This window comes from Neolamprologus brichardi, chromosome 14, assembly GCF_056152115.1.
Source record: "Neolamprologus brichardi isolate AB-2024 chromosome 14, ASM5615211v1, whole genome shotgun sequence".
Classification (NCBI taxonomy): Eukaryota; Metazoa; Chordata; class Actinopteri; order Cichliformes; family Cichlidae; genus Neolamprologus; species Neolamprologus brichardi.
Window position 1 is genome coordinate 13768135 of NC_142117.1, and position 27154 is coordinate 13795288.

The following is a 27154-nucleotide window of genomic DNA, read 5'->3' on the forward strand; positions in this document are numbered from 1 at the left end:
CAGTGAACATTTGACAGGGACCAACCTTTCACTCCCTTCCAGTCTTTGTACTAAGCAAACCAGACATTGCTGCAACCTTTAAATTACTGCAGAGATACAAAGGCAGCACGTGTGCTATTAGCGATAACCTACCAGAAGGTGAATAAGTGTATTTGCTAAAATGTGGCTTCCTTTAAAATGCATCTAAGCAGTATCTATTTCTTAAATTGCATTTAAATAAGTCAAAACAACTTAGAAATATGAATTGTTGGAGATAAGGACTTCTACACAAATAAATAAACTGGACATAATCAAAACCTCTAAAATCTCAGCCTTTCAGTTCTTAATGAACTGCAACTGAGCAACCTGGCATCTGTCACAAATAAATAGCGAACATCTGAAGTAAAGCAGAGTTAAACCCTTATTATTTTTCTTGTCTCTTGTTGCCATCATTGTCTATTCTTTCCGCTCATTGCAGTCTAAGTAACTCTAGTTTTTGTGTGCTTGTTGCTGTTTTGGAGGAGTACTGCAAAGAGAGAATGGTGAGCGGAAGATATTGAGTTTCTAGCCCCCCACATGCTCACAGAAACACAAACATGCAGGCAGACACACACATAAGCTTTGCTGTTAGATTTCCCAGGAGAAGGGGCCTGCCAGAGGTGTAGCACAGTCCTTCCTCTTGCTAAGATGTTTTCACACAAGCCCGTTGTTGTTTGTTAGAGGCAGCGCTCGTGTTTGTTTTCACACGGGTTCTTTGGTTTTCACACATCTAAGTGATGGATTGGAAACAGAGATGTTCTAATCAGGACTTTCATCCTCTCTCTTTCACGTCCTCTTTGGGAACGCGCGTCTTGCTCTTCTCTTTCTTGAAAACACTTTTCCTTCTCTCGTCTCGTGAGACAGATTTATCCACAGTCTTCTGCCAGAGACATTATGCGCCGAGAGAGTCAGCCAAGCTTCTGTGTTCAGCCAGGTTCCTTCCCTCGCAACGTCTGCCTGATGCGGCATCAAAGACTAGTCATTCTGATTTGTGTGGGTTTAAGCAAATTACTATTGTTTATTAACCTGCCTTCTTTATTAGATTCGTATTGTGAAATTTCACAATGACACTTTTTTTCTTTCCTGTGTGAGATTCGAGTATGATTTAGAACAAACAGGAACAGTTAAGAAGAAGGAATGCTGACCTCTGTCGTTTTACCTCAGAGTCATAAGTTAAAGGTAGCTGTCGTGCACTTTGGTCGTGAAGATGTTTCGCAAGACTTCGGTAGACTTATAGTCCATCCCTCGTGTCTGAATCCTTTGCCATGTGCATTTAATCCTGCTGCATGTAATGTTTCTGGTGTTTGTCAGTTTGTACACTGACCAGTCTTTCAGTGTCTATATTATGTTCTGCACCTGCACTGGAGGCCAACGTACTGCATGAGAACAGCTGTTTTGTCAGATAGATAAATCTCAGTTTTTTTTAAAAAGAAAATGTACTCACAAGAATTAGTTCAACTTCTCTGCTTTCTTTTCACTCAGAATTAGTGTTGTGTTGTTTTTTTTTTTTTTTAAGTCAATAGTGCTTGTTGATTAAATTAGTGCTTCACCTGTCATTGGGCAAATTACAATGCTGTTATTGATTGCAGCATGGCAGCAACTTTAACCCACATTTTGGCAACTTTACCCCCGTGGTGTTTTTACACTACAACTCTCATCAGATTGTTTCGAGCCTCAAAAACCAGCACGAACTGGGTTTTGATGTAACAGAAAAAGAGAAAGGATTATCAGTATTTACAAAGAACCACAGTGAATATTTCAGATTGTGTGTTGGAGCTGGGCACTCTGAAACTTTTGTGATGGATCCTGTTGCTTATATATTAATAGGGGTTCTTCTCTTGAGGTGCAAAATACATTAAGGAGAATATTAAAATCAAGCACATAAACTGATTCGCTAATGTCTGTGACACACAATTTACTTGTCTTAATTTTTGAGCTTTATGTTGAAATTAACTGATTCCACTTAAGTTCAGAAAACGTTTTCAGCTGTAAATCTAACCACATGTATGAGCGCTATTTGGGGATTGCACTCACTGCTCTTTTGCCCCATTTAGTAAATCTGGGCCTTAAAGACTAACTTAAGGGGAGTTGGTACTACAGGAAAGGAAGGAAAGCGTGAATGTGAGTGAAATTTAAACTCCCAGGAAAATAAATAGAAGACGTTTCTGTGATTTCAAACTAAAAAGGTAATCATATTCCAGTATTTTGTTTACAGTTGCTAAAAACGGTGATTGGAGAATTAAATAACGTGTTTTTTTTAGAGTGAAAATTGCAATTCATTAAATGACAGTGAGTTTATTTTTTTAATTACAAGCCTGACTTCCTTGGACTGCTCGTAGCAAACGACTTCCTGTCACTATTAATCCCGTCACGATTTCTTAAGATATATAACAAAGTGCGTTGTGAGGACAAAGGATATGTCAGCCTTGCCTTTTCACCACAGCAGATTTAGACTTCAAAAGAGGCAAAATGTACACTGAGAAAAAGCCGAACATTCTGACTCTGGTTTTAGTTCAAGTTACAATCTAGGCACTGCTCCCCCTCGCCTCTTTTCAGCACTCATCACTGACAGACTTTCTTGAACTGTTACTTTCTTTGGTGCTCTGGCCAAGTCGTGGTGGTAGAACCCACTGTGTGTTGTGCGGGCCAGCTGACCACCTGCTTCTCATTTCTGATGTGAGACAGTAGGCATCATCCAAGGAAATCTATGTCAGCCACTGACACCAAGGCCGGGGTGTTGACACTGGGAGGTCATAAACAGCCTGCATGTTGCCCGAAGCATGTGTTGAGACTCTGGATAGTCTGTAATAGTTCTATTTATCCCTGCTTGTGAATGCCACTCTGTCTCACTCTGTTAAGCTTTGGATTAGGCTTTGCTTTGGTTAGATTGGTGCATGTGTCTGTATAAAATTAAGAGACCATGGGCACATAACAGCGTGAGGACAGAAACCATCTGGTCCTCACTAAAGAAGCCTTGGCTGCTTTCAGTGCACTTTTGGAACAGTTGTTATGAATGGTGCTTAAGACTAGATCTTGTTGTAGTGGGTGTTTTTAATGAGACAGCGATCAAAATCAGTAGAAATTACAACTTTCTTGCAAAAAGTTAATTGATATAAGTTGTGATATTATAGGTAGCAACATCCAAACAAACTTTGTTGGGAATGTATGGTAGAACAAAGATTTTTCTAACACAAGCAAAGTCACCAGGCGGTGTGTCAATTAAACCAAGTATATGTAGCAACAGAAGTGGACTGGACAGTTTTATTTCCAGACTTTAAATCTGAGGAACTCTGTTGACAGCCTCGGGGGAATTGCAGTTTCAGTGTAAATCACATTTTCTCTCATGGAATCTTCTTTCTTCATTTGAACTTGAATGTTTGATTCTGCGGACCTTGGGTTGTCTATTATGGGATCACTTCTCACCCCAGTCACTGAGCTCCTGTCTGGACGGGATTTCTGTCAGATTAAACACACCAATCTTCATCTATGTCAGTGTTTGAACACTTATGTACATATTCTTACAAAGGTGTGAATTAGGTTGGGCTTGATTGTATGACATAAAGCTGAATGGATGATGGAGATGGAGTTGCAGGAACACGTCTGCAGTCTTTAGTGTGGTAGATTACAGTAGGTCGTCTCTGGAAGTTTTCTTCAATGATTGCCGAATGAAAAGGCTTCAATACAACTGAAGTTCTCTATGACTGTATTAAAGTTTTTGGATGAGCTACAGAAATGGGAAACAGCTATAGAGTGAGTGGCTTTTCCTGCAGAGTTGTTAGGATGACTGCAGTAAATAAAACAGTGGGAGACGGTGACTCAGTTACCACCAGGTCTCTTCTATTGTGTATTTACTTTTGGTACAGGAAGCAGAGACTCTGTTTATTATGTGCATTTGACTATGTAAATTTTCTTTTAAGACTGTGTTTGTGCATTTTGATTTGTTTTACAGTATTTCAACAGTGAAATGTGTCTTAGAGAATTGGGAGTTATTTTTGTTCGTGTTGCAGTAGGTTTATATGTGCATGTGTTTGGATTTTCATGGTTCTCATACCTAAATGTTCTCATACCTAAATGTTGTTTTTGTTGTTAATGTGTTTGAACAGGACTGGCTCTAGAGCCCCAGTTTTTAAGGCCAATATGGAAACCACTGGAAAAATATTAAGAGGTAAAACAATGTAGACTAAAAGCAACACAGCAGTGTGCTTGTGAGAGGAAAAGTACTGCAGAGGTGTACTAAAGGTGTGCACTTTGAGTGCTTTGGTCAGTAGGTCTGGAAAAGACGTTACTACATTAATAAAACTTAGCCTATCTGAAAGAAGGAAATACAGCCAGTAATAATGCAAACCCAGTAAATTAACAGATGTATCAATATGACACTTGGTTCATTAAGACATGAAAGAATCTGATGTATTATAATCAAGTATTTCATTAAATCATGTTTAACTTAATTACATTAAAAGACTATTTTAGTCTTGATTCTGTACAAATTTGATATAAGGTCAGCAAGTATGAAAAAAGTAATCTTTTTTAGGATTCATATGTAAATGCTTTTGGAAAAATAGAAATATTTTAAAATAAAAATAGCTTGCAGCCAACATGAAAAAAACAAAACACCACAAGAACATTGGTTATACGAGTCGATATTCAGAACTGATACTTATCTGGAAAAGATAAACACTTTAGACGCTGTTAAAAAGTTTTAGACCCTCCTAATCTCAACACACAGATGTCTGAGGAACTTCAAAGAATGGTGATGCTATTTTCTGGGAATTGATTGGTCAGTAGGTGGTGATTTCATACATGTTGATCTCTAATCTGGAACCTAATCTGATCTGTGTTAGCTCACAGCATATGTTACCATGGCAAGCTAGCGCAGTAAGAAGTTAACCATGTTCATAGTATTGAAAACCAGGTTTAACCCTGAAGTTACCAAGGAAGGTTCAACTAGCTTTGTAGAACAGCTTCCTGCACTATGAACCAAGTCCAGCATATCCAGGTTATCTTTTTGTTTTCTGGATTCACTTTCCTCACCACTGGTGATCAGGATAAGTGTTCACACAAAGCTGATTAGCAACTCCTTAAATTAAACCAGAGTTTCCACTGCAGGTTGATATGAAGGGGTTGGCGTTGGCAGCATCTAACCAGTATAAAAGGTTTTTTTTCACGGGTCATAACGCTTTTCTTCCACAGAAAATGATCCCTATGAGTGCTACCTACACCAGAGACATCAGATGGTGTTTCAAAAATCGCTACAAAATATAAAATATACACCAGTAAAATACAAAACTGTTGTAAAGAAACATGGTTAACCATGTTTAACACTGAAGTTACACAAATAAAACAAAATCCTGTTTTGTAGTACTGGCTTTAGGGCTCTGGTTGTTGTGTTTGTAGCATTTCAAACACAAATTGCCAGCAGGGAAGTTTCAGAGTGCCCAGTGACAAACTTTGGAACATCAACACTCATAACATGATTGAAGGTGTTTCTTTACTTTATATATATATATATATATATTTTTTTTTATCATATAAATGCCACTAATGATATAGGCAAATACCTAATATCGACTGAAATTGACTGATATATATGATAATGGTCGAGCTTTAGTTGGGTTCTGCAGAATTTCAGACATTTGTACATATGCTAAGCTCATTGCATGTTTCCTCTTTGAGTATTCTGTGGAGGTGTTAATGCAAACTCTTGTGCTTTACGCTTTACTGTTTTCATTTTTCACACAAGAAAATTAATGTTTCCTGCATACACCATTTAGGACCGGTTCAGGGAACATACTGGAAATTGTTAACTCTAATCCATTGGGTTTTGAATATAGCTAAAAAATACTTGCAACTTGGAAAAGATTCAGGAAAAATGATTTGCTAATGCCTTCACTTGGTATGGTGTGTATCCTTTATAGAGCCTCTGCCAGTGTTTAGTCCTCTGTCTTCTACTGCTTTCACATGTCTTTGGCAGTAATATCACACATTCCTGGATCTGACTCTGGACAGAAAGAAAAATCTGTTCAGGATGAATTTTTACTGGTATGCCTGTTCCTGCTCTGAACTTTAACAAGAGTGTCAGTGAAACAATCTGTCCTTCAAGAAAGAGAAAGAAACCATAGTCTCTTTCTGGTCTCTGGAAGTAATTAAGCTCAACGATGTAGTCAAGCCAAAATATTAATATGTGGTTACAATCAAAACATGGCTGAGGAAAAATAAATAAATCTAGTCCTAGATTTAATTTGATAGAAATGTTCGTGAAGACCCAGGATGAAGGTGTATAACGTCTTAGTAGCTCCTGTGGTTGTTCTCACAAAACAGTGATGTCTTTCACAGGTTTGGAAGGAATCCTCTTAACTAACATACCATGCGGGGAGTTTAGCTTCTCTAAGTCTTTCCGTGCACTTAGGTCATAGCAGAGCTCCAGGTGAGTTTTGAGCATTGTGCTTTAACTCCTAAGCAACAGAAGCAGATTGTTCTTTCGCTCTAGGTACAAAGGAGTCATTTTAGAACAGTTGTAGTTCCAAGCTAAATCATTGTCAACAACTATGATCTTAACACAACCTGGGATATAAGACAGCACTCTAAAGTCCCAGCTCACACATGTGCAGCAGGCAGTGATTTATTTAAATTATGACAACTGTGTGGTTGTAATGATGGCAGGCTGGAGTGCTTATGTTGGTCTTGTCTGAAAGGTTTCTGCAACAATAATTTAGGTCATGGCTACCAAAGCACTAAAGTCTGTGAGGTGTGGAAGTCATAACGTTTGTTTCTGACAGAAATGAAGTGCAAATGTCTAAATGACCACTGACAGGTCGGTTGTTGCTTTGGCTAGCGCTTTGTGTTTTTATTAATAGTGGTTAATGAAAAGCTTCACTGAAGGTTCCTGTGCATCTCTGGCGTAATATGTGCTTAATGACTGAGAAACCAATACCAATCTCCCAAGACATGTTTTAAACACATGGTAGCGATCAGCTTTTGAAAACTGAGTTAAAAGCCGCAGATGCCTCTGGCTGAATACATCAGACCTTACAGCAAGTTAAAATTAAATGTTGAACTCTAATAGTGATTGGATGCCAGAGGTTTCCATGATCCACAGAAAAAACTGTATCATCATAGTCATAGTCATGTGTGATTTTTCAGGATAAACATAGTTTGTCTTCTTATTAAACATTGAGACTAAGACAGTGATAATGCTCGTTATGTGCTAGCGTTGCTTCCTATGTGACCTGTGCACCCAGTCATCCTGTTTTCATTCCTGAAGTCTCTACATGTGGATGTAGGAATCATATGCCGAGACACAGACCGTGAATATGGCTCGTCTAACAGCAGGACACAGGGGGGAGCAAGGCAAGTGCTACATGATCAGCATAGCTATCAAAGGAGGGAGGAAGATTAGATCAATTGCTGCCATGTGACAGGGAAGTAGCCACATGCTAAAAAAAAACACCCCGGCATCTTTTCAAATAAATTTAGCTATAAATTTTTATCAGGTTAATGCTGAACAGGCCACAGCTAATGGTCTGTGAGATGAGCCATGTACACTCAAGGCTCACTGTTGAATTCCTACAGTAGCAGTGGAGTTATTCTTCCATGAACTCGGTTTGGCTGTGCTCTATAGTGTTAGTATTGGGTTTAGAAAAATAAGCCTAAGAAAGAGGCCCCCTTTTTCGAGATTTTTGAAGTGGACAAGTGGTGAGTTTTCCACCAAGAAAATGCCCCAGAGTTCTGAAAACTACTTTAGGGAAGTTAGCAAAAGGGACAAAAACCTTTTTTGGCCTTCACTAATCTAAAACTGGAGAAATATCTGATATGCAGCTGTTTGGCTATAAAGCAAGCAGTGCAATTCTGATTGTTTTTCAGTGTGAACTTTTCTCAGAAGAAGATAAAAAAAAATGCTATCTCAACCTTTTGCTGTCTTATAGGAGAACATCAAAGGGCTGAAAGCACAGTGAGTCATTCAGGCCTACACACTTCACTAGTTTTTCTAACAACATGGTTTTCTTTATAACTCGTGTTCTTGCTCATTTAAAGGTAAACTTTTCTTTTAATATATGACAGTAAGTAGGCAGCATTAGCAGTAAGGAGCATTAGGAGAAATGTTGGAAGTGAATGGTGAAAGTTAGAACATGCTGACGCTGTGTAACTTAGTACATCTTACTACGTGTAATATTTCACAAAAGCTAGAAAGACCCTGGCATGGATGTTGTTTCACAATGAAAAGTAAATAGTAACGTTCAAAGCTTTATTAAACTGAAAAATCATCCTTAGCATGATCATGTTTATTCCATATCTGAAATGGCAATACGGAGATGCTGAACAATCTTGTACCTGCAGTACAGTTAGGCATAAATCTACATCCATGTTTCATCCTCTCTGTGGAAGGCATTTTTGAGGAAGATGGTTTTCCCAGATGTTGAAGAAAACTCGGGCAAAAAGTTCAAATAAGACTATCAAGTCAGGGGCTCCAGTTCAGCTTTTTTAATCCCAATTAATGAACTGGTTTTTCATTTTGGAACTTTGGTAATTACAGAGAAAAACGCTGGTGTTGTCCGTGGATTAAATGTTGGGGGAGAAAGCAGGATAGCATACAGTTGTTGTGATTCATGTCTCTTGTACTGCACTGTCAGAGAACAAATAAGGTTTTATTATTTACTATTAGGAAATGACAGATAAGAAAAAAAGCATGTTTACACCAAGTAAATAATCTGTGTCCCCCTAAAACATCTGATCCATCCTTACAATAAAAACAAGTTTTGAAGAGACAAATGGGAAGCATGTGAGCTGCACAAGTGAGTTCACCACATGGTTGAAAGTGAGCAGGGCTAATTGTTTGTCACATAGAAAATTAAGAGCAAGGAGAAAGGATGCTTTTCAAAATACTTTCTCACATATCAATGCGTCATATTAACATACCCAGCTATCCAAAATTAGGGCTTTCCATCACCAATGACCAGCTCTGCCTTTTACCCCCTCTGTTATTGTATGCTTCAGACGGGACAGACAGTTGGCATTCTTCCTAAATGTTCTGAGCCATGATTGATTGTATCCCTTCCTCAAGCTCGCCATATCTTGAAAACAATCCACCTTTTGTCTCATCTTTAGTTGCCGCTGAGCAGATTGTTGAAGCTTACTTCCTTCTCTGTGACAGGTTCTTTAAGCTCCTCAGCTGTCCCTGAATAACCTTTGACCTTTTGGTATGGTTCACAAGGTCTTTTGCTTCTTCTCCGCAATGGGACACTTCTACATCATAGCTAACACACATTTTCAGCTTCGATAAATAATGATAAATAAAAAATATATATACATATATGTAAAACAAATAACTAATGGAATGCACTGGAAAAAGATACAAAATCATCACTTGGAACAGCTCACATTTGAAATATTACAACTCATTGGGAAATAGCAGTTATGTGGAGCTGCGGAAGTAGAATAGCAGTTGAAGAATGTGTCCTGTTTCATGAACGTTTCCAGAAGTTCATGGTGTATATTTAGAGCATAATCTCACAGTTTAAATAATCTTTTTGGTAATGTGTAACATTAAGTTGAAAAATGCCTGTTATTGTAGAGAAGTGTGAGCTGAGGCTTTTTATTTACTGGTCTGTCTGGTAAGTATTTCTTTTCACAGTTAACTTGCCATAATAGAAACAAATCTAGAATAGGTGGGAAATAAACACCGGTCCTGCTCCAGACCCAAATTCCATCTATTAAGGAAGAATCAGTAAATCTACTCAGGCTTGAATTTCACTTATGACAACTGAAGCTCTGCTGCATTCATTGAAGAGTGCTGAGAGAGACAAATCATGGAGCCAACGCCTGCTGATTCAGTTATTGATCCAGACTTGTATCTTTAAATGTTTTACCATGAGGAAAATGGGCACATTGCTGAGGGTTTGTTGATTTATTTAATGTCCATGTACTAAAGGTAGTTTTTTTTCTAGGGGAAGGAAAAACGGTGGTCCTTGGAGAAACTGGAAAGGGGGGGGGGGGGGCGGGGTACTGTATGCTATGCTGAAGGCAGTAATGTCAATAACACCTGATGAGATATCCAGGAATAAGGACTCGGTGGTTGATAGTTGTCTATGGAGAACACAAAAGCATTCAAACAGCTGTCCTCTCTGTTCGGCCTAACTGATGGGAAACACAAATCACTTCCATTCATAAATGAAGAAGAAAACAGTTTCCGTCTTGTTTTGAACTTTATCAAGATAAATACATGGATACATTACAAGAAGATGAAAGCTCTGGCAGAAGGCTCACAAAGACATCTGTTGCAACAAGCTGAGATCATATACAGTATCGCTATGTTTAAAATCGATAGCTTCCTGATAAAATAAGTTAGTGTAAAAATGCACTACTTTGGCTCTATGGTGACCCCTTGGGTAAGGAAGGGAGCAGCTGAAAGTACCTTCTTTTGATGACTGTCTGCAGAGATTTTGAGGCTGAATTATGTGGAATTCTATAATTAATTAAAAAATACATTAAATTCCTGCATATAGGTGACGGTTTAAATGGAAAAACATTTTTGTTTTTTCAGTCTTCTCATTAAAATAAGTGCTATTTAGTAACGATGACAGGGCGACACAGTTCACATCGCTAACACGTTTCTTTTTAAGCGTTGCGTTGTTTTGTGCTGGAAAAAGCTGGATTTTAAAAATGCCTTGAAAGGCACTAAGTGAACACTTCTCCCTGCGCACCATCTTGATGGTGATGACAAATGACCCTGAGCTAATACGGAGAGCTCATTAAGGCTCCAGGGAGCTGCAGGATCAAAGTAGGGATGTGTGAGTGAGGGGGCAGGGCTGTAAGGTTAAGAGTCTATGTCACTTCCTTGTGAGTTGATGAAAAGTATAGAACAGGGTTGTGTCTCTGTGGACAGCTATAGGTATGCACATGTGTGTGTGTGTGTGTGTGTGTGTTTTCCCGGATGGGCATAAAGTTTCTTAGAGCCTCTTCTTGTTAAAGATGAATGGGAAGAGTGTTGGACTTCCATGTAAGTAAAGGCTTGTAAAGCCAAGGCTTACATTATTTATGTGTATTTTTCTGAGGAAAACAATATGCTAATTATAAAAATAAAACAACTAAGGAAAAGTGATTTACAAAGAGCTAAACCCAAAAGATAAATATCTGTAATATCAGCACTGATCATTGTCTCCTTCAGAAATTCTTGAAATTAATTGTGAATCTGTGTCTCCCTTTACATTACCCAGAAAGCCCTGCATGCCCTTGGAAACCAAGTGTGGGTGTGGCCTGAAAAAGAAATATGGCGACCCATCCTTTGTTTCTGAGGTCCTGCAGAACTCTGCAAACTTTTTAAATCCTGTAACAACTAATGTTCAAGCGAAGCATTCAATTTACGAGGATATTTGTCACGGCTGCTGCTTTTCCTTGCTTCTGATTTCACCCACTGTAAAATATGGAGCCGTATAGTATCTCTTTATCTCCACAGGGAACACACATGGTTGCAATAATTCAGCATCGCTCGTCCAAACTATGGCTCTTTGCATCACATCGCATGAAAGGATTTGAATAGGCTATTGATAACGCATCTTGCGTGCTCAGCTGGAGACAATTTTGTCTAAACTGACTGCTGTGGCTTTGTGCCGTTATCAGGAAGCAGCTTTCACATACACAGACTCAAATCCTTTCTTTATTTCTTATTTTTTTGAGAATGCAGATGTGGGGAAACAGATATATTATCAAGTATTTTACCTGAACAACATAAACAGTCTTTCATACCCTGTTGGCTTTTAATAACTCTGGCCAAGTCATCGGTTGCTCCATGGGTGTCTTCCCCCTGCAGGATCAACATAAGAGTACTGCTGAGTATGTTAAAATCGAAAGCCTTCTTTCTTTCTCCCCCGAAACCAAAGGCTTTGTTTCACGGCTTATTGAAAATGCATGTGCCTTTAGATTAGCCTTTGCATGAATAGTTAGATAGCGGTATATTGAAGAAATAGGACATTATTCCTTCATTACCCCTTGAAAAGCTAAACAAATCTTAAAAACCACCATTAAAAGCATGTTATTTTATAATAGCATGTTAATAAAAAAAAGATTATGACTTTCACAAAGTGATACATCAGACTAATTTAAACAAACACTGTTGTCGTGTTCCTTCAATCTAATAAAAACAAGCTGCCAAATGATGCATTTTTTTAAAAGCGCGCTGTTTCCTGTTTTTTTTCCCCAAACTGTTTCTCCACATTGGAAATTTCCTGTTATTCAGAATAAACAAACTCAATGTACAGTTAGGGGCCACATTTAATCTTTTTAACAGATGGCGACAAGATACTAAATAATATTTCCTTTCCACCTTCTCTGACAGGAGATGCCTATATCTGATGTCTGCATATCACTGACAGCGTATCCCTTTTCAAAAGCAGTCCTGTAACACTGTATCATGGACCAGAACTACTGTGGCAAAAAACAGCAGTATAACATTTTACACTCATTGATCAGGATCAAGTCTATGCAGCTATCTTTGGATTGTAGGGACGATAGGTGCCAACCTCATCTGACCAGCTATAAGTAATGGTGTGGGATAGTAAGGTGGTATGAAAGATTGTAGTGTTTTCAATAGAAAGCAGTTTAAACAGTGGGGACCTCAGTAAAACAGAAATACGCAAACAAAAAAAAGTATTTCTGTATATCAAATGAAAGCCCGTTTTACAAACCAGAAACTATTTTAAAGTAATGCTATAAATTAAAATGTCTTCCTTTGTTGCTCGATTATAACTACTGCAGATGTTAGTGATATTTACCAGACCTGCCTGTTATAAATCTTCAGCCAACAATCTGTCTACTATAAAAATAATACTTAGAGCAATATCTCATTGCCATGTGTCATAGATCATTCATATTAATAGGGTTTCTTGTTACCGCTTCATGCATATTAGAAGATAAAGGAAAATTTGTGTGGTGAAATCACACCAGATTAGAAGGTTGGGAAAACCAAGTAAGAAGTAAGGTAAGATAAACATATTAAGACTTTGAAAAGAGTTTTAATGCCAGTATTTTTTTTTTTTTAAATTTGACCTCAAATGAGGACTTTTAGTTGGGTAGTAGAAGGGACACTTAGAAGATCTCCTCAATTCCATTGACATGCCTTCTGTAGAGGAAACTGAATCTAGGGACAAAAGGGATGACTAAGCCATCACTTGAGGTGAGGTCACCAAGGTTCGGAGGGGCCTCTGGAGTGAATGAAATGTGTCCCGAGTTTCTCAAGGCTCTGTATGTTGTGAGGTTGTAACAGCTAACACGCATATGCAATGTTTGTGGAAGTTGGGGAGATTGTGACTGGACTGAAAAACTTGGGTGGTGGATCCCCTCTTCAAGAAGAGGGTTTGGATGGTGTGCTTCACATTTAGGGGGCTCATACTCCTCAGCCTCCCCTGGCAAGGTCTTAGTTCATCTCTCTTGGTTGTGTACTGTGGGTAAACGGAGTGTTAGGTTCGGTGGTCTCAGGATTGTGTCTCTTGCACTTGAGCAGTTTGTGGTTGAGCAGCAGGGATGAGACTTTCTCCTGTTCTTTCGTTGTGCTTCATGAGTGCACCGATCCTTAAATCCTGTCAATAGACTTCAATTTTATTTATATATCACTAAATCACAACAACAGTTCCTCAAGATGCATTGTATTGTAAGGTGAAGACCCTACAATAATACAAAGAAAAAAATAAAAAGAAAGGAAAGAGGCAAACAAACAAAAACCCTACAAAAAGTTTAGGATGCAGTGAGGCCAAAAATCTTTTTGTCACATTTAATTAAGCTGCAATGTTTTGTTAACTGTGAATTAACTTAGTGAACTTAGCCTTCAATGTTCTTCTTTCAGATGTTAACGAATGTGAAGTGGATGAAGGCGGCTGTGAGGGGTACTGTTGCAACACCATTGGCAGCTACTACTGCAAGTGCCCTGAAGGCAGTAGGCTGGGGCCAGATGGCAAGGCCTGCAATGGTAAGGTGGACATCTAGAAATAGCTGGCGTACAAACACTGACTCCCTGGGTTAACTTCATTGTTATCAATATAATATAATATAATATAATATAATATAATATAATATAATATAATATAATATAATATAATATAATATAATATAATATAATATAATATAATATAATATAATATAATATAATATAATGCTGATTAATTATGACATCACTATAAAGCTTTTTGCACAGAAAGCCCTAAATGCGATCATCTTCTCTTCCAACATTTTATGGCAGTCCACTTTCCTGCTTCAATTTACCTTTAGTCTGAAATCATAAATGCACTGAGTAATTAGTTACGGGAACTACAATGAAGGCATTTTTGCATGGGCTTACTTTGGCTGCTTGTCAGCCTGTGGTCAAGTTTTTCCCAGCGAGATAGCATCGCAATCAAGACACAGTCACGGAAATTCTGTGCAAGTTTATTAGGGTAAAAAATAACGTTATGATTGCCACCTAATGTCTCTACCCGTCAGTTGTTTTTATTTTTGATGCAACTTCCCATTTGAAACAGTTAAAGTTATGGCACCAAAACCGCTTGGTTAGGAAAAAATAATTATGTCATTGCAGGAAAACACTGGCGTGATCCATTTTTCAGTATCTGCCCATCTTCTTCTCCTTCCTAATCCTTTCTCATTCTCTTGATTAGAAGCTTTACTGGAGTTGTTTCTTTATGCAGATGATGCACTCAGTGTTCATCTACTGTATCCGGTCGTTAAGTCTGATGTCACTAGCTGTGTCTGGGCCTAAACTCCGCTGCAGGTCCATATATCAAACGATCACTATGGCATTACTGAGAGTTGAAAAACTGTCTAAAGTCTTTCATCTTTAATAAAATGATCAGCGTTCTGCTCTACCAGATGTAACAATTGAGTTTAACATCCAGGCATCCATGAACTGAACTGAACTGAATTTAAGACATTTAACGGAGTTAGAAGTTAGCAGGAAGTTAGCTCTCTAGCTTCTATCTAAATACAATATAGCATGTCCTGACTGCGGGGTTTTGGAAACAAATTAAAACGTACAGCTCTGTTATCACTTCCAACATAAATGAAGACAGAAAACTAAACAGCAGTGACGTTTGTAGGGTTACTGAAGTTTGGCTAGCTGGTATATAATGATGTGCTACGTGACCGCTAGCGACACAGCTATGTTAGCATAATATAAACAAGCTAACTTTTTTTCCACTCGGTAAAAGTTAACGTGAGTGTTCTCGGTGGTCAGGAACACATGTAATCGCATGGCAGGATGCTGTAAAAGGACCAAACTTCAGCCAGGAGAACAACTGAGATAATCCATCCACAATACGAGCTTAGTCATTCATATACTGCTGCATGGGCTGGGCTGTAGTTACATCCTAAGGTTTTAAAAACTGATCTTAAATAAATGATTAGCGGTAATAAAAGCCGAGGGAGGTCAACAGTGATCACTGACTGTTTTAGGAGCTTTGAGATTAAATAGAAGAAAATACAAAACATTAAACATGTTAACAACACAAAAGCCATATTAAACGCAGACTACTTTAGGCCCGGAAGTAGGATTCGTCAAGTCATCACTTAACGACCGGATAGGCAGACACATGCCATCCTTTACATGAGCCTGTGGTACTGTGTTCCATCAGCAATAGCACAAAAAATGATCACTGTACATTTAATTTAGGCCTTTATTTTACCATTCATTGTATACTTTTTGGGCTTTTTAATCTCAGAGAGAAAAAAGTTAACTTTAGAAACTTTTACATAGTGACACACCTATTATTGACTAAAAACATCTATAAATGAACGTGAGCATTTGTTTACATTCATCCATGTGAGGTAATTCAGTGGCCTTTGTGTTTTCTCCACAAGTATTTCTTGAATCTGCTACATTTAAATGATCTGGCCTCTGTAGACCTACACATGCATCTGTCCACACAGGCAGTGCTGATAAATTATAACAAGCATGCCCTCCCAGTTCATCTGTCTCCTCTGAAAGAAATACGCTGAGTTAGCGGCACGCCCATTTGTTCCTAAAAGCTACAGGTGTGAACAAATGCTCCTGATCTTTGACCTTTAAGACAGGGTAGTGTCACTCTAACATGTTTATGCCTCACAGGTTGCTGGAGAAGTCAGGAGTGAGCAGCATTAGCAGCTGTTCATTTCTTATTTTAGGGGCTTTTGTGTGAATTTGCGTGAAAGTATAGCCTGATACTTACATAGTATTTTTCACTTGCACCAAACACTCATAGACTCACACTCCAATAGATGCATCAAGGGCAACTTGGGGTTCAGTATTTCGCCTAAGGACACTTTGACATGCAGGTTGGAGGAGCCAGACCTGGGCGGGTGACCCATTCTATCTCCTGAACCACAGTTGCCCCATTTGTTCACCATATGTGGTTAAATTACTGGCAGAAAAGAGTGTTTTTGACTTTAACATGTGGCAGAAAAGAAAGTGACGTTACTATTTTTAGAGTTTTATCTGACCAAAACTGAAGCACCCTGAAGATTTTGGTGAGAGAACTTGCTTTGAGTTTTTGGTTCTCACTAAAATGGGGTCTTTTAACATTCAAACTACCATTTTTTTAAAAAAAGAAAAAAATTCTACCTCATTTGTGCCACTAAAGCAGTTCAGCAGCATGTTAGTAGGGCTGCTGTTTGGCCTAATTGTATGTGTTAGCTCAACAGTTCTGCTGTCACATGATATGACCTCCTGACCTGTGACACCTCCAGCCCTGCATGCACCTCACTGTGTGTCTCACGCTGAAATTATCTCAACTGGGGAAACCAATAAGCAACCTTGACAAACTTTTTTCTGTTCAGCTGTTTTGGATGTTAAGCATCATTCACAATAGCAGCCATACAAAAGAGCCTTGTTTCAGTGGCACACACCTTACAAGTGCAATGTGCAGTAAATTAACATCCATGTATATGTTCAAAGAATGGAACAAACCATTAGGAATTTCTTCAGGCGACTATAGTCTTGCAATCACTTTGGAGAGGATTGCCCACATGGGTTTGCCAGAGATTTAAATGTGCAGAGAGCAAAACACAAACACAAATAAATGCACACATAAACTATCTGAAAGTGATTTAGTATATTTGTAGTACTTAGGAAATTCTCTGACCTCAGAGAAATCAGAATTATGGTTGTGTTGTGCTTGCTCAAATAAACTGAACCACATGTTCCTGGGAAAAATACAAAAAGAAAACACAAAATAAAACTTTATTTGGGCAGTCATTGCACATACAGACATAACACAGGAATTAGTGCACTCTGAAAAAGTCAGAGATGACAAGCAGGAAGAGTTTTGGAGGATCTTATGAGCACTGTCCCCAATACGTATACGTGAGTTGAGGTTTCAGGTTTTTGGCTTCACGGCTTCCTTCTCTCTGACACACATGAGGAACTGTAGGAAACACAGTGAACAAATGAATCGTGTGCAAAGAGCATGATAAACCACTCATCACTCACACCAAAGAAAGTGTAGTTGTAAAAGTCTTTCCTTCGGAGCTCAGAGTACATGTAGTTTGTGCTGCTGATATTCACCGTTTCATTGTTTTGTTCACAGGAGACATAATATGCAGTTAGCTTTCAGTGTTTTTCTTCACTAGTAAAACTGAATGAGCTGATGGGGGAATAAGCTGAACAGCACACTTAATCATTAACATTTAAAGCATCAGAAATTGGAGCTTAAAATTGGTTAAAATTACACAATTACACCTCTTTATCCCACAATCCCGTAAAATTGCGTTATTCATTTTCTGTTATTTGGCGTGTGTCAAACAGAATGTTTAATTAGACCACCTCAATGCTGGGTGGGAGTTTTTTTTTATTAAGGATGTAATAAATTCCTTGTTTCTAAAAAGCTCATTTTAATCCTTCATTAAATTAAACGCTGTTCTCTCACAACTGACCACAGTTACAGGTGTCTCATTCCTGAGCAAAGCGCAAACTTTTAATCAAGAAGCAGGGAAACTGTTCCATATTCATCACTGTGATGGCTGTAAATTTCATATTTGAATCAGTCAGAAGCAAGGCGTGGTGCATGAATACATATAAATATATATCTGTATGAGGTATGCATCCATTGAATATCTGTGTGTTCAGATGTAGACGAATGTGAGGAGCTCAATGGAGGATGCCAGCAGACATGTGTCAACACACCGGGCTCCTATCACTGTGAGTGCAGTGAAGGCTTCCGTATGCACTCAGATGGTCGAACTTGTATCGGTAAGTACTAAAGAAAAGGATTTACAGCACTTGTGGAAACTGTTTTCTATCTACTCCTCCCCACACCGAATTTTTCCCACATTAATAATTCAGGATTTTTTGCAGTCATTCTCTTTGTAATAAAACAGATAAAATACAGTTTTTAAAAAATGGTTTGAATTTATTGCACTTTTGAAGGATAGCCTGACATTCTGAGAATTTGCTTGCGAGCTTTCTTTCCAAGCTTTTGATGGGAATATTAATGTCAATCTCACCATATTTATTTTATGAAACTTAAGCAACAGATCATCTGGCGATCAGAGCCCTTTACTACACGTTCATGACATTAGAAAGGTTATGCCATACAAATACTTAGGATACACACTGATAATGCACTTACTCGGAACATGGATGCAGAAAGTGTGTATACGAGAATCCATCAGCATCATTGTCTCTGATGTTTTTAGTGTTTATGGCAATATTTTGTCATTTTATATAGAGATACTGTAGAATCTTTCTTATAGCATCAGCAGCTTAATTGGAAATTTAACAGTCAAGCGCAAAGCTCAAATGTTTAATTTAAAACAGCAGTAAAAATCATAGAAGAAAGCATTCCTCACTCTCCATGGTATTCTTATGTAGACTGTCATGTTTGCCAGGCTAACTGCATTTTATCTGACCCCTCACATGTGTTGTTCTTTGTTTGTGTTGATGAACTCTGGTAGAAGGTATAGGGTCCCCTTATGTAAGTATAACTGCTATAAATAGTTCATTTAATCCTCTGTCAGTTAAACTGATAAATGAACAACTCAGTGCTTTTAAACATGCAGACATGGTCAAGATGATCTGCTGAAGTTCAAACTGAGCATTACAATGGGGAAGAAAGATTGTTGGTGCCAGACGAGCCAGTCGAAGCATTTCAGAAACTGCTGAGCTGCTGGGATTTTCCCACACAACAATTTCTATTGTTTACAGAGAACAGTTCAACAAAAAGAAAATATCCAGTGAGCGGCGGCTTGCTGGGCGAAAATGCTTTCTTAATGTCAGAGGTCAAAGGAACATGGTAAGACTGCGTCAAGCTAACAGGAAGACATTAATAACTCAGATAACCAGTCATTACAGTCACAGTATGCAGAAGAGCATCTCAAGATATGAAAACTTGGACTACAGCAGCTGAGGATGACAGTGGGTGCCATTCCTGTTAGCTAAGAGCAGGTACCTGAAGCTACAGCTCACAATAGATGTCTGAAAAAATGTTGCCTGCTTAATGAGTCTAGATTTGTGTTGCAACATTCAGACGGTAGGGTTCAGACTGCGGGTGTTGGCATAATGGTGTTGGGAATAGTTTCTTAGCACAACGCGAAATTGTAATCCCAAAGTGGGCGATATCATGGATGTGGAGCAAATGTGTGACGCTGTAACATGAACCAAACTCTCTGTGGAATGTTTCCACCACCTCGATAAATCTGTGCCACAAAGAATTAAGGGTGTTCTGAAGCCAGGATTAGCAAGGTCTACATAATGAAGTGGCCAGTGAGTGTTCAGTCCAATGAAAACCAGACTTCATTGGTAGCAGTCACTGAACACAGTTAATGCCAGAACTAATTTATTCACTTTGGGTTTTGTACAAATGTAACAAACAGACATAGTGAAAAAAACAGAATGAAAGTGTAGAAGCACAGAGCTTCATTGAATAATCCTTGTGAGAAATTCAGACACAATTTAAAAGGAGAAATGCAAGGCGGTAAAGTACTTTTACCCTTTTAGGGCCATAAAATTTGTCATTTAATGAAAAAATTTGTTACTTGGAGAAAATTGGTACATCTCTGTTTCTATGTATGTCCCCTAATGCTCTCAGTTTCCAGCTGCAACTTTGTGTTAAAGGATAGGTACAGATGCAGAGGGATGGCTAATTGTGTCTGTGGAAGTCATCAGTGTTAAAAGCCTGCCGTTCATTCACTTTTACAGCCTGTGTCATCATGTCTGTGTTTAGAGCACCCTGAAGGCACACGGCTAATATTCATATTTGGCACGTCATTAAGTTGCAGGAATGATAGGATGGAAAGATCATTAGAAAATAAACCAGAGGTAGTCACTGGACCAACAGGCCTATTGAAGACCTTTTTTTTCCAGTTTCCTGCATTTACCCAAGTGTTTTCCACAATTATACAGCTGTGCAACTTGAGCTGTGAAAGGTATTTTGAATTGCCAGAAAATTCAGTTATATTTATCATCCTTTCTAAGTTACTGAAAACTTAGTGCGACTTTCAGCCCCATTAAATTTGCACTTGAGCACCTGAGCGGATGGGCTTTATGACTTTTTTTTACTGAGCACTCGTCTATCTTCTTTGCTCTTAAGCTGTGAATTCCTGCTCTGTCTTGAATGGTGGATGTGAACACAAGTGTGTGGACACGGGGGACAATCACTACAAATGTGAGTGTCGGAAGAACTACCAGCTGAAGAGGGATGGGAGACACTGTAAATGTAAGTCAGCCTAACTTTTGGTGCAGAAACATCTATTAAAGTGGTAGAGCTGTGCATTACACAGCTCAAAATCTGAATAGTCTTCATGGATTTTAATGCACTTATTAATTTTACTAGGAATCTTGTTGTGACAGAAAATATATTAATGTGCATGATTCAGATGTCAAGAATACAAATTGTCCTCATCAAACTGTCCTGACCTGGCTTCATTCTGCAAATATATGTATGTGTATGTTTCTCCTCGTGTTAGTGAGGGACCCCTGTGAGGAGAGGAATGGAGGCTGCAGCCAGATGTGTACTTCAGAAGAAGGCCGAGTTCACTGCAGCTGCCGACCTGGTTTTGCACTGGCTGGAGATGCTAAGAACTGTGAAGGTGACAAAGCCCTCTCTCTCACTCACATAGCTATAACTCAGATAAGACCTCTGGTTTCCTGTATGTGAGAAAGGAAGTTTTCTATGCAGTCCTGTGAGAAACTAACTACACCATTACTGCTTCCTATAACTAAGAGGGCAAGTAGCAACGAGGCGCTGCTAATCAAATGCACTTAATTATTAGATCATTGGCAGGTGTGAGCAGGTCTAAGCATTCAGGTGTGTGTCATACAATGCCATAATCTTCCCAGCAAACTCACCCTTTTAGACTTAAAGAAACTACAAAAAAAACTCCCAGACTCTGCAAGCCTCAGTTAGCATACTGAATGTTAAAGTTCCCGATTGTTCAGTTACAAAAAGAATGAAAAAGTATGACTTGTCTATAAAAACAACATGGCAGCATGGCACAGAACAAACTGCAAGGCTTCTGGAACAATGCCCTTTGGACAGATAAGACCAAAGGGAAGAGGTTTGGCCATAAAACACAAACACAGGATATCATCACAAAGACCTCATTCCAACTGTCAAGCATGGTGGTGGAGGTGTAGTGATTCATGCCTTGCAGTCATTGAGTTGACCATGAACTCAACTGTGTACCAAAGCATCCCATATGGAAAAGAATGTCCAGGCACAGCAGCAAAACTATAACAGAATGACATGAAATAAAAAAGAAAATTATCAAGGTCCTGCAGTGGCTCAGTCAATGCCCAGATGTCAACCTAAATTAAATTTTGTGATGGGACCTTAAGAGAACTGTGCATAAATGAATGCCTACAGATCTCAATTAAATGAAACGGCATTCAAAGTAGGCCAGATTCCCTCCGCTACATTGTGAGAAACTCATATGGAAAGTAGTTACTTCATGTTATAGCTAATTGTGGTTCTACAAGATGTTGAGAGCTGTAGTTAACTTTCCACAGGACTGCGCACATCTACTTGTTTTAGGAACTCTGGATTTGGTTAGAGGCTTAGCTGCTACTTGACCAAGAAAGTCAGGTTACAGGATACAAGTTTCATGAACACTGAAATCCTGTTTACCTCCGCTGTCTCTTAATATGACGCTGAATAATATTCTGCAGTTTTTGTAATACAGTAGATAAATCTTTGACACAATCAGTGGACTTTTCTCATGCTCATGTGTTTCTGCCTACATGTCTTGGTGTATCTGTTGACATTTGTCATACCAGTATCTAAAGTGTGTTAATATTTGCCTCTTATAGACATTGATGAGTGCAGCTCTGGCCATGCCAAGTGTTCCCACGGTTGTGTCAACATGTTGGGCTCCTTTAGCTGTGTGTGTCATCCGGGGTTTGAACTCGGTGCTGATGCTAAACAATGCTACCGTAAGTAAGAACTTCAGCCTACCTTCCACAAACTGTAAAGACTGCTGAGTGCTTTTTATTATGCAAATAAGGGAACAACTTACATCATTTTAGAATGACTTTGTTGAAAATGTTCTGATTCAAATGTGCCTTATTTTTTTTTAATTTTTTTAAATTTTTTTTAATTTTTACGTTACAATTTTAACAAAATGGCTTTCGGCTGCTCGGCTGTGAGAAGTTGTCACCACGTCAGGTAGCTCCACAGAGTTTTATTTTACACCAAGTGCCCTTCCTGATGCCACCCCAAAGGGATTTTTTGACTGTAATGGGAATTGAACTAGTAACCTTTCCCTTGCTAAATAAATATGAATACCACTACACACTATAGCGCAGGCTGGTGCAGATTGCACATTCTAAAATCATTTCCTTTTTTTTTCTGCTAACAATAGAACACAACGCAAATACCAGGTTACTTGTAAACTGCTCTTTAATTTGAATCACAAAACTTTGCTTGTAAATATTTCAGTGTAGCACACAGGACTGACATGCGTGATATGCCTCTAAATTCAACCGAGTCCTAAGTTATATCCTATTTAAATCCATCATACTCTCATTAGGTATTTATGTTGAGCATATAAAATGCAAAATTAAATGTGATTTACAGAGTCACTATTAGCCAAAAATGCCCCCTGTCATTGACCCTATATTTCATCTGTGGGTGTGTACTGTTGTTGCGGTTTGATCCTTTCATCTCCAGGCATTGAGATGGAGATTGTAAACAGCTGCGAGAAGAACAACGGAGGTTGCTCTCATCATTGTGAGCATACCACCAATGGCCCTCTTTGCTCCTGTAACCAGGGCTACCAGCTGGACCAAGACAGGAAGACCTGTGTAGGTCAGACCTTCTATATATGTGTGTGTATATATATATATATATATATATATGTATATATATTTAAGTACTAAAAATGCTTTAAAGACATAGTACTCTGTCTTTATTTCTTTATTTTGTTTTCACCTGTTTCATTTAATGTGTTTTGGCTCTGTGCTTCAGTCCTTTAGAAGGATCTCTTCATACCAGCTCTTTAATACTTTCCACAGATAATAATGAGTGTGTGAGTGAGGAGTCCTGCTGCAGCCACTTCTGTAAAAATTATCCAGGCGGCTATGAGTGCAGCTGCTGGCCTGGTTACAGACTAAATCCAGACGGTTGCAGCTGTGACGGTAAGGTTGGACTCTTAGCAGATCATCTAGTCTGGTACTTATTAAGGTTTTCTGTGTTGTGGCAAAGCTGTGTATGACACAAATTCTAAAAAGCGTATTTACTAAGTGAGTCCTGAAAAATTAATCCTTTCAAGGCCAGTTCCTACTAGAAAAGGGGGGGAAAGAACATTTTACTCAAAAAGCGATGTACAGTCAAGTGCAACTTCTGGATGGGTAGAAAAAAAATCCATATCTGTGTCATCTTGCAGTGCTACACTACCTTTTCATATACTTGCACTATGTTTGCATTTTCTTCTGTTAGACATTGACGAGTGTCTGGCAGAGACCTCGGACTGTGAACAATACTGCATCAACAGTCTGGGAGCGTACGAGTGCTTTTGTCAACAGGGTTTCCGTTTGAATGAGGACCGGCGCTCTTGCGTGTGTGAGTAACATTTTCAGCTTTCCAAATACCACTCTGCATTTCTTCTTGACATATAACATTGTACTTGGTCTCTTTAGCTCTTTACGGCAGAGAGCTGGAAGAGGAAGATGAAGAAGATGAGGAAGTGCAGCTCGAGGCTGGCAGATTACCAGACCTGCTGTTCCGCAACGCTCCTCAGCTCCTGCAGTACACGGCAGCCTTGCGCTCCCATTACGGCAGCGAAGATGATGACGACGATGGTAGTCACCGTGGTGACAGTGAAAAAGTATTAGAGATCCTGAGAGAGCGCAGGGGAGAGCTCAGACTGGAAAGTCACATAGGTACAGTAAAAAAACAAAACCCCAAAACAAGAAAAACATAGCATGTGTGCTGAGTCTGCACTTTGTGCCTGACCAGATCACTATTATTTTATTACTCTCCTTTTGTTTTCCTATTAAATGTTGATGATCTTCAGGAATTTCCTTTGGAATTTCCTTTTTTAGTGTGTCTAGATGACTCATTTGGGGAGGACTGCAGTGTAAGCTGTGAAGACTGCGTGCATGGAGCGTGCAACGAAAACAGAGACCGATGCGAATGTTCGCCTGGCTGGACGGGGGTCATCTGCAACGAGAGTGAGGATCTTTAAAAGTGTTCTGAAGTGACGTCTTTCCTTCATAACACAAACACTGTCCTTCGGGCTAAATCATGTGCCACCTGTCATCAGTGTACTGTAGCAAGTTAGCTTAGCATGACGACTTTGCTCCATCCAGAAGTAATAAAAACTATATGGTGGGATTTCTAAATACTAGGCTATATCTCATTGGCTTATTTTGCACAAAAAATTTAAAAATTGTGGCTTTATAAAAGTATTTCGTATACAAATGACACATTATGACAAAGCCTTAGAGGGGAAACTGGCTCCATATTTACCATTATTTTAAGTGGCACATGATCATCTTCTCATCTCACTTTCAGACAGAAAGGGATGAAGGGGAGACATTTATTTATTTATTTATTTGTATGGGAAAATTGACCAAATCGAATGAGTCATGTCCAGATCACATATCTGATTCAGTTGTACATTGAACAGTACAGCATAGACAGGCATGCACATAGCCTGGATTGTAGCACATGTTTTCCCAGAGCTATTTGAACTGCCTTTAGCAGTATGGTCTAGTTAAAGAAAGATGACATAGCTCCCTGTGTGCATCGATCCAGCGTCATGTATCAAAGCCTGACGGCTCCTGTGTGGGAGGCTGTGTTGTTTATGGGCTCCAGAACACAAGAGGGCCAGGGGAATCAATTTGTCTGCTACTACAGTGTGGCCAGGACCCACAGCAAGAGCACAGCCTGAGGCCAAGGATGTCCACTACTGGGTTACAAAGCAAAGCTTCATTGTTCCCATCCAACTCTGTGATTAATGGCTGTCTTTTGGTCTGAACCTGAGGAGGAGAGCCACGTGTGATAAGTCCATTAGAAGCAATCTGAAACGAGAGTCTGAGGGAGGCAGTGTTCAGATGCACACCCTGAAGGTGATGGGCCTGGGCAGCATTTTCAGGTGGAGTAGATGAGGAATATTGCTGCCTGAGGCAAAGATATGGGGAATGGTGCAGTAGGCAACAACATAGGGGGCTATAAGGAAAAAAAATATGGGCCATGTTTGGCCTTTAAAAAATGTGAGATATAACATTTTTATTGTATGAAGTTGTGTATATATATAAAAAATATATAATTAACTGGGTTACTCTTTCCCACATCTCAAATAATTGAATTATATTTGAATCATATCGCTGAAATAGTGTGCCAACTCTTAATACGGCTGTTGAAGCATTACAAGTATTTATGGTGTTTAAAACGAGCTCTCTTTGTTATACATGTTGCCTCAGGATGCCTTAAGTATTTATTTTATTTAACCAGGAAGTCCCTTGAGATTACAAACTTTTTTTCTAGGGAGAACTAGAAAAGGTCAAGAGGGTCAAGAGGGTACCTCAATACAAAACGACACCCTTGCCTACTCACCTGTTCACTGCCTTTTTCATATATTATTATGATTTCTCTAAATACGTCTTGTCCCTTCATTTATATATTAATTCATTCATATTTCCTGTTCTTATCCTGTTCCACAGGGTGCTGCCGTTGCTACACTATTTTAAACAATTTCATCCTGCGATATAAAACTGTTGTAAAGAAGCTGCGATTTGGAAGTTAAGCAGCAGTTAACTTGATGGATTCGAATACTTGAGCACGTCTTAAACAGCCAGCTGTTTCTTCTCAGAACTGCTAACAAGGCCATTGAGATTAAGAAAGTCAGGCAAACCCACAACACCAGGAAAGAGAGGACGGAAGCTGAAAGTGTTTACTGCCTAGACCAAAACTCTAGCTTTTGATGTGTTTATTTTCAAATTTAAAAAATATATATATATCTTTGGATTTCCACACTGAACTTTTTTTGAGCCAAAAAAAATCTTCATCTCCTTTCTCTTCAGCTTGTCCACAGGGGAGCTACGGGCAGGCCTGCAACAGCCTGTGTCGCTGTCAGAATGGAGGCTCCTGTGACCCTGTGACTGGCAAGTGTTTGTGCCCCCCTGGGGTGCAAGGCTTGCTCTGCGAGGATGGTTTGTATACACGCATTCCTACAGACGCATGCAACCACCTGGGTCTAGTTTGCTTGCGACCCCCTCCACATGAATTTGACTATGTGATTAGACATCTGTCAGAATGCTTTTATCCTCTAAAACTGACGAGTCATTAAAAAGATTTATGCTGTTTCATACCAGGGCGATTATCTTATAAGTAACTAGATTCATCTTGATATCCCAGTTTTTGGAAATCACTGCCCTATATTCTGCTTCAGTGTGTGCTGAATGAGTCATTACCATTATTAAAGATGTCTTCTCACAAATGAGGCATGTGGGCTCTGTTGTATTTTTGAATCTAAGCAGGGACTAATTTATTTGGCATTATTCTTGCTCACAGGTTGCCCAAAGGGTTTTTTTGGGAGGCACTGCAGAAGAAAGTGCAACTGTCCCAACAGTGTGCACTGCCATCGTCTCTATGGAGGCTGCCTGTGCCCTCCAGGATTATATGGGCGTTTTTGCCACCTGGGTGAGTGAGAATTGTTAGAGTTCAAAATATTGGTGATAGCAATGTCA

The 27154-nt window shown here is 39.0% G+C and overlaps 1 protein-coding gene across 1 annotated transcript in view; it reads left to right on the forward strand.

The window, feature by feature from the left end:
• The window catches only part of egfem1 (EGF-like and EMI domain containing 1), a 55130-nt gene that overhangs the window by 3060 nt on the left and 24916 nt on the right, over positions 1 to 27154 (forward strand). Inside the window, exons 5-16 of the mRNA XM_035911664.2 lie at positions 13850 to 13972; positions 18095 to 18217; positions 20556 to 20681; positions 20932 to 21054; positions 22274 to 22396; positions 23133 to 23270; positions 23477 to 23599; positions 23901 to 24023; positions 24101 to 24343; positions 24506 to 24634; positions 26489 to 26617; positions 26979 to 27107. Of these exons, the coding sequence (XP_035767557.2) occupies positions 13850 to 13972; positions 18095 to 18217; positions 20556 to 20681; positions 20932 to 21054; positions 22274 to 22396; positions 23133 to 23270; positions 23477 to 23599; positions 23901 to 24023; positions 24101 to 24343; positions 24506 to 24634; positions 26489 to 26617; positions 26979 to 27107 (1632 nt within the window). The remainder of the gene's footprint in view (positions 1 to 13849; positions 13973 to 18094; positions 18218 to 20555; positions 20682 to 20931; positions 21055 to 22273; positions 22397 to 23132; positions 23271 to 23476; positions 23600 to 23900; positions 24024 to 24100; positions 24344 to 24505; positions 24635 to 26488; positions 26618 to 26978; positions 27108 to 27154) is intronic.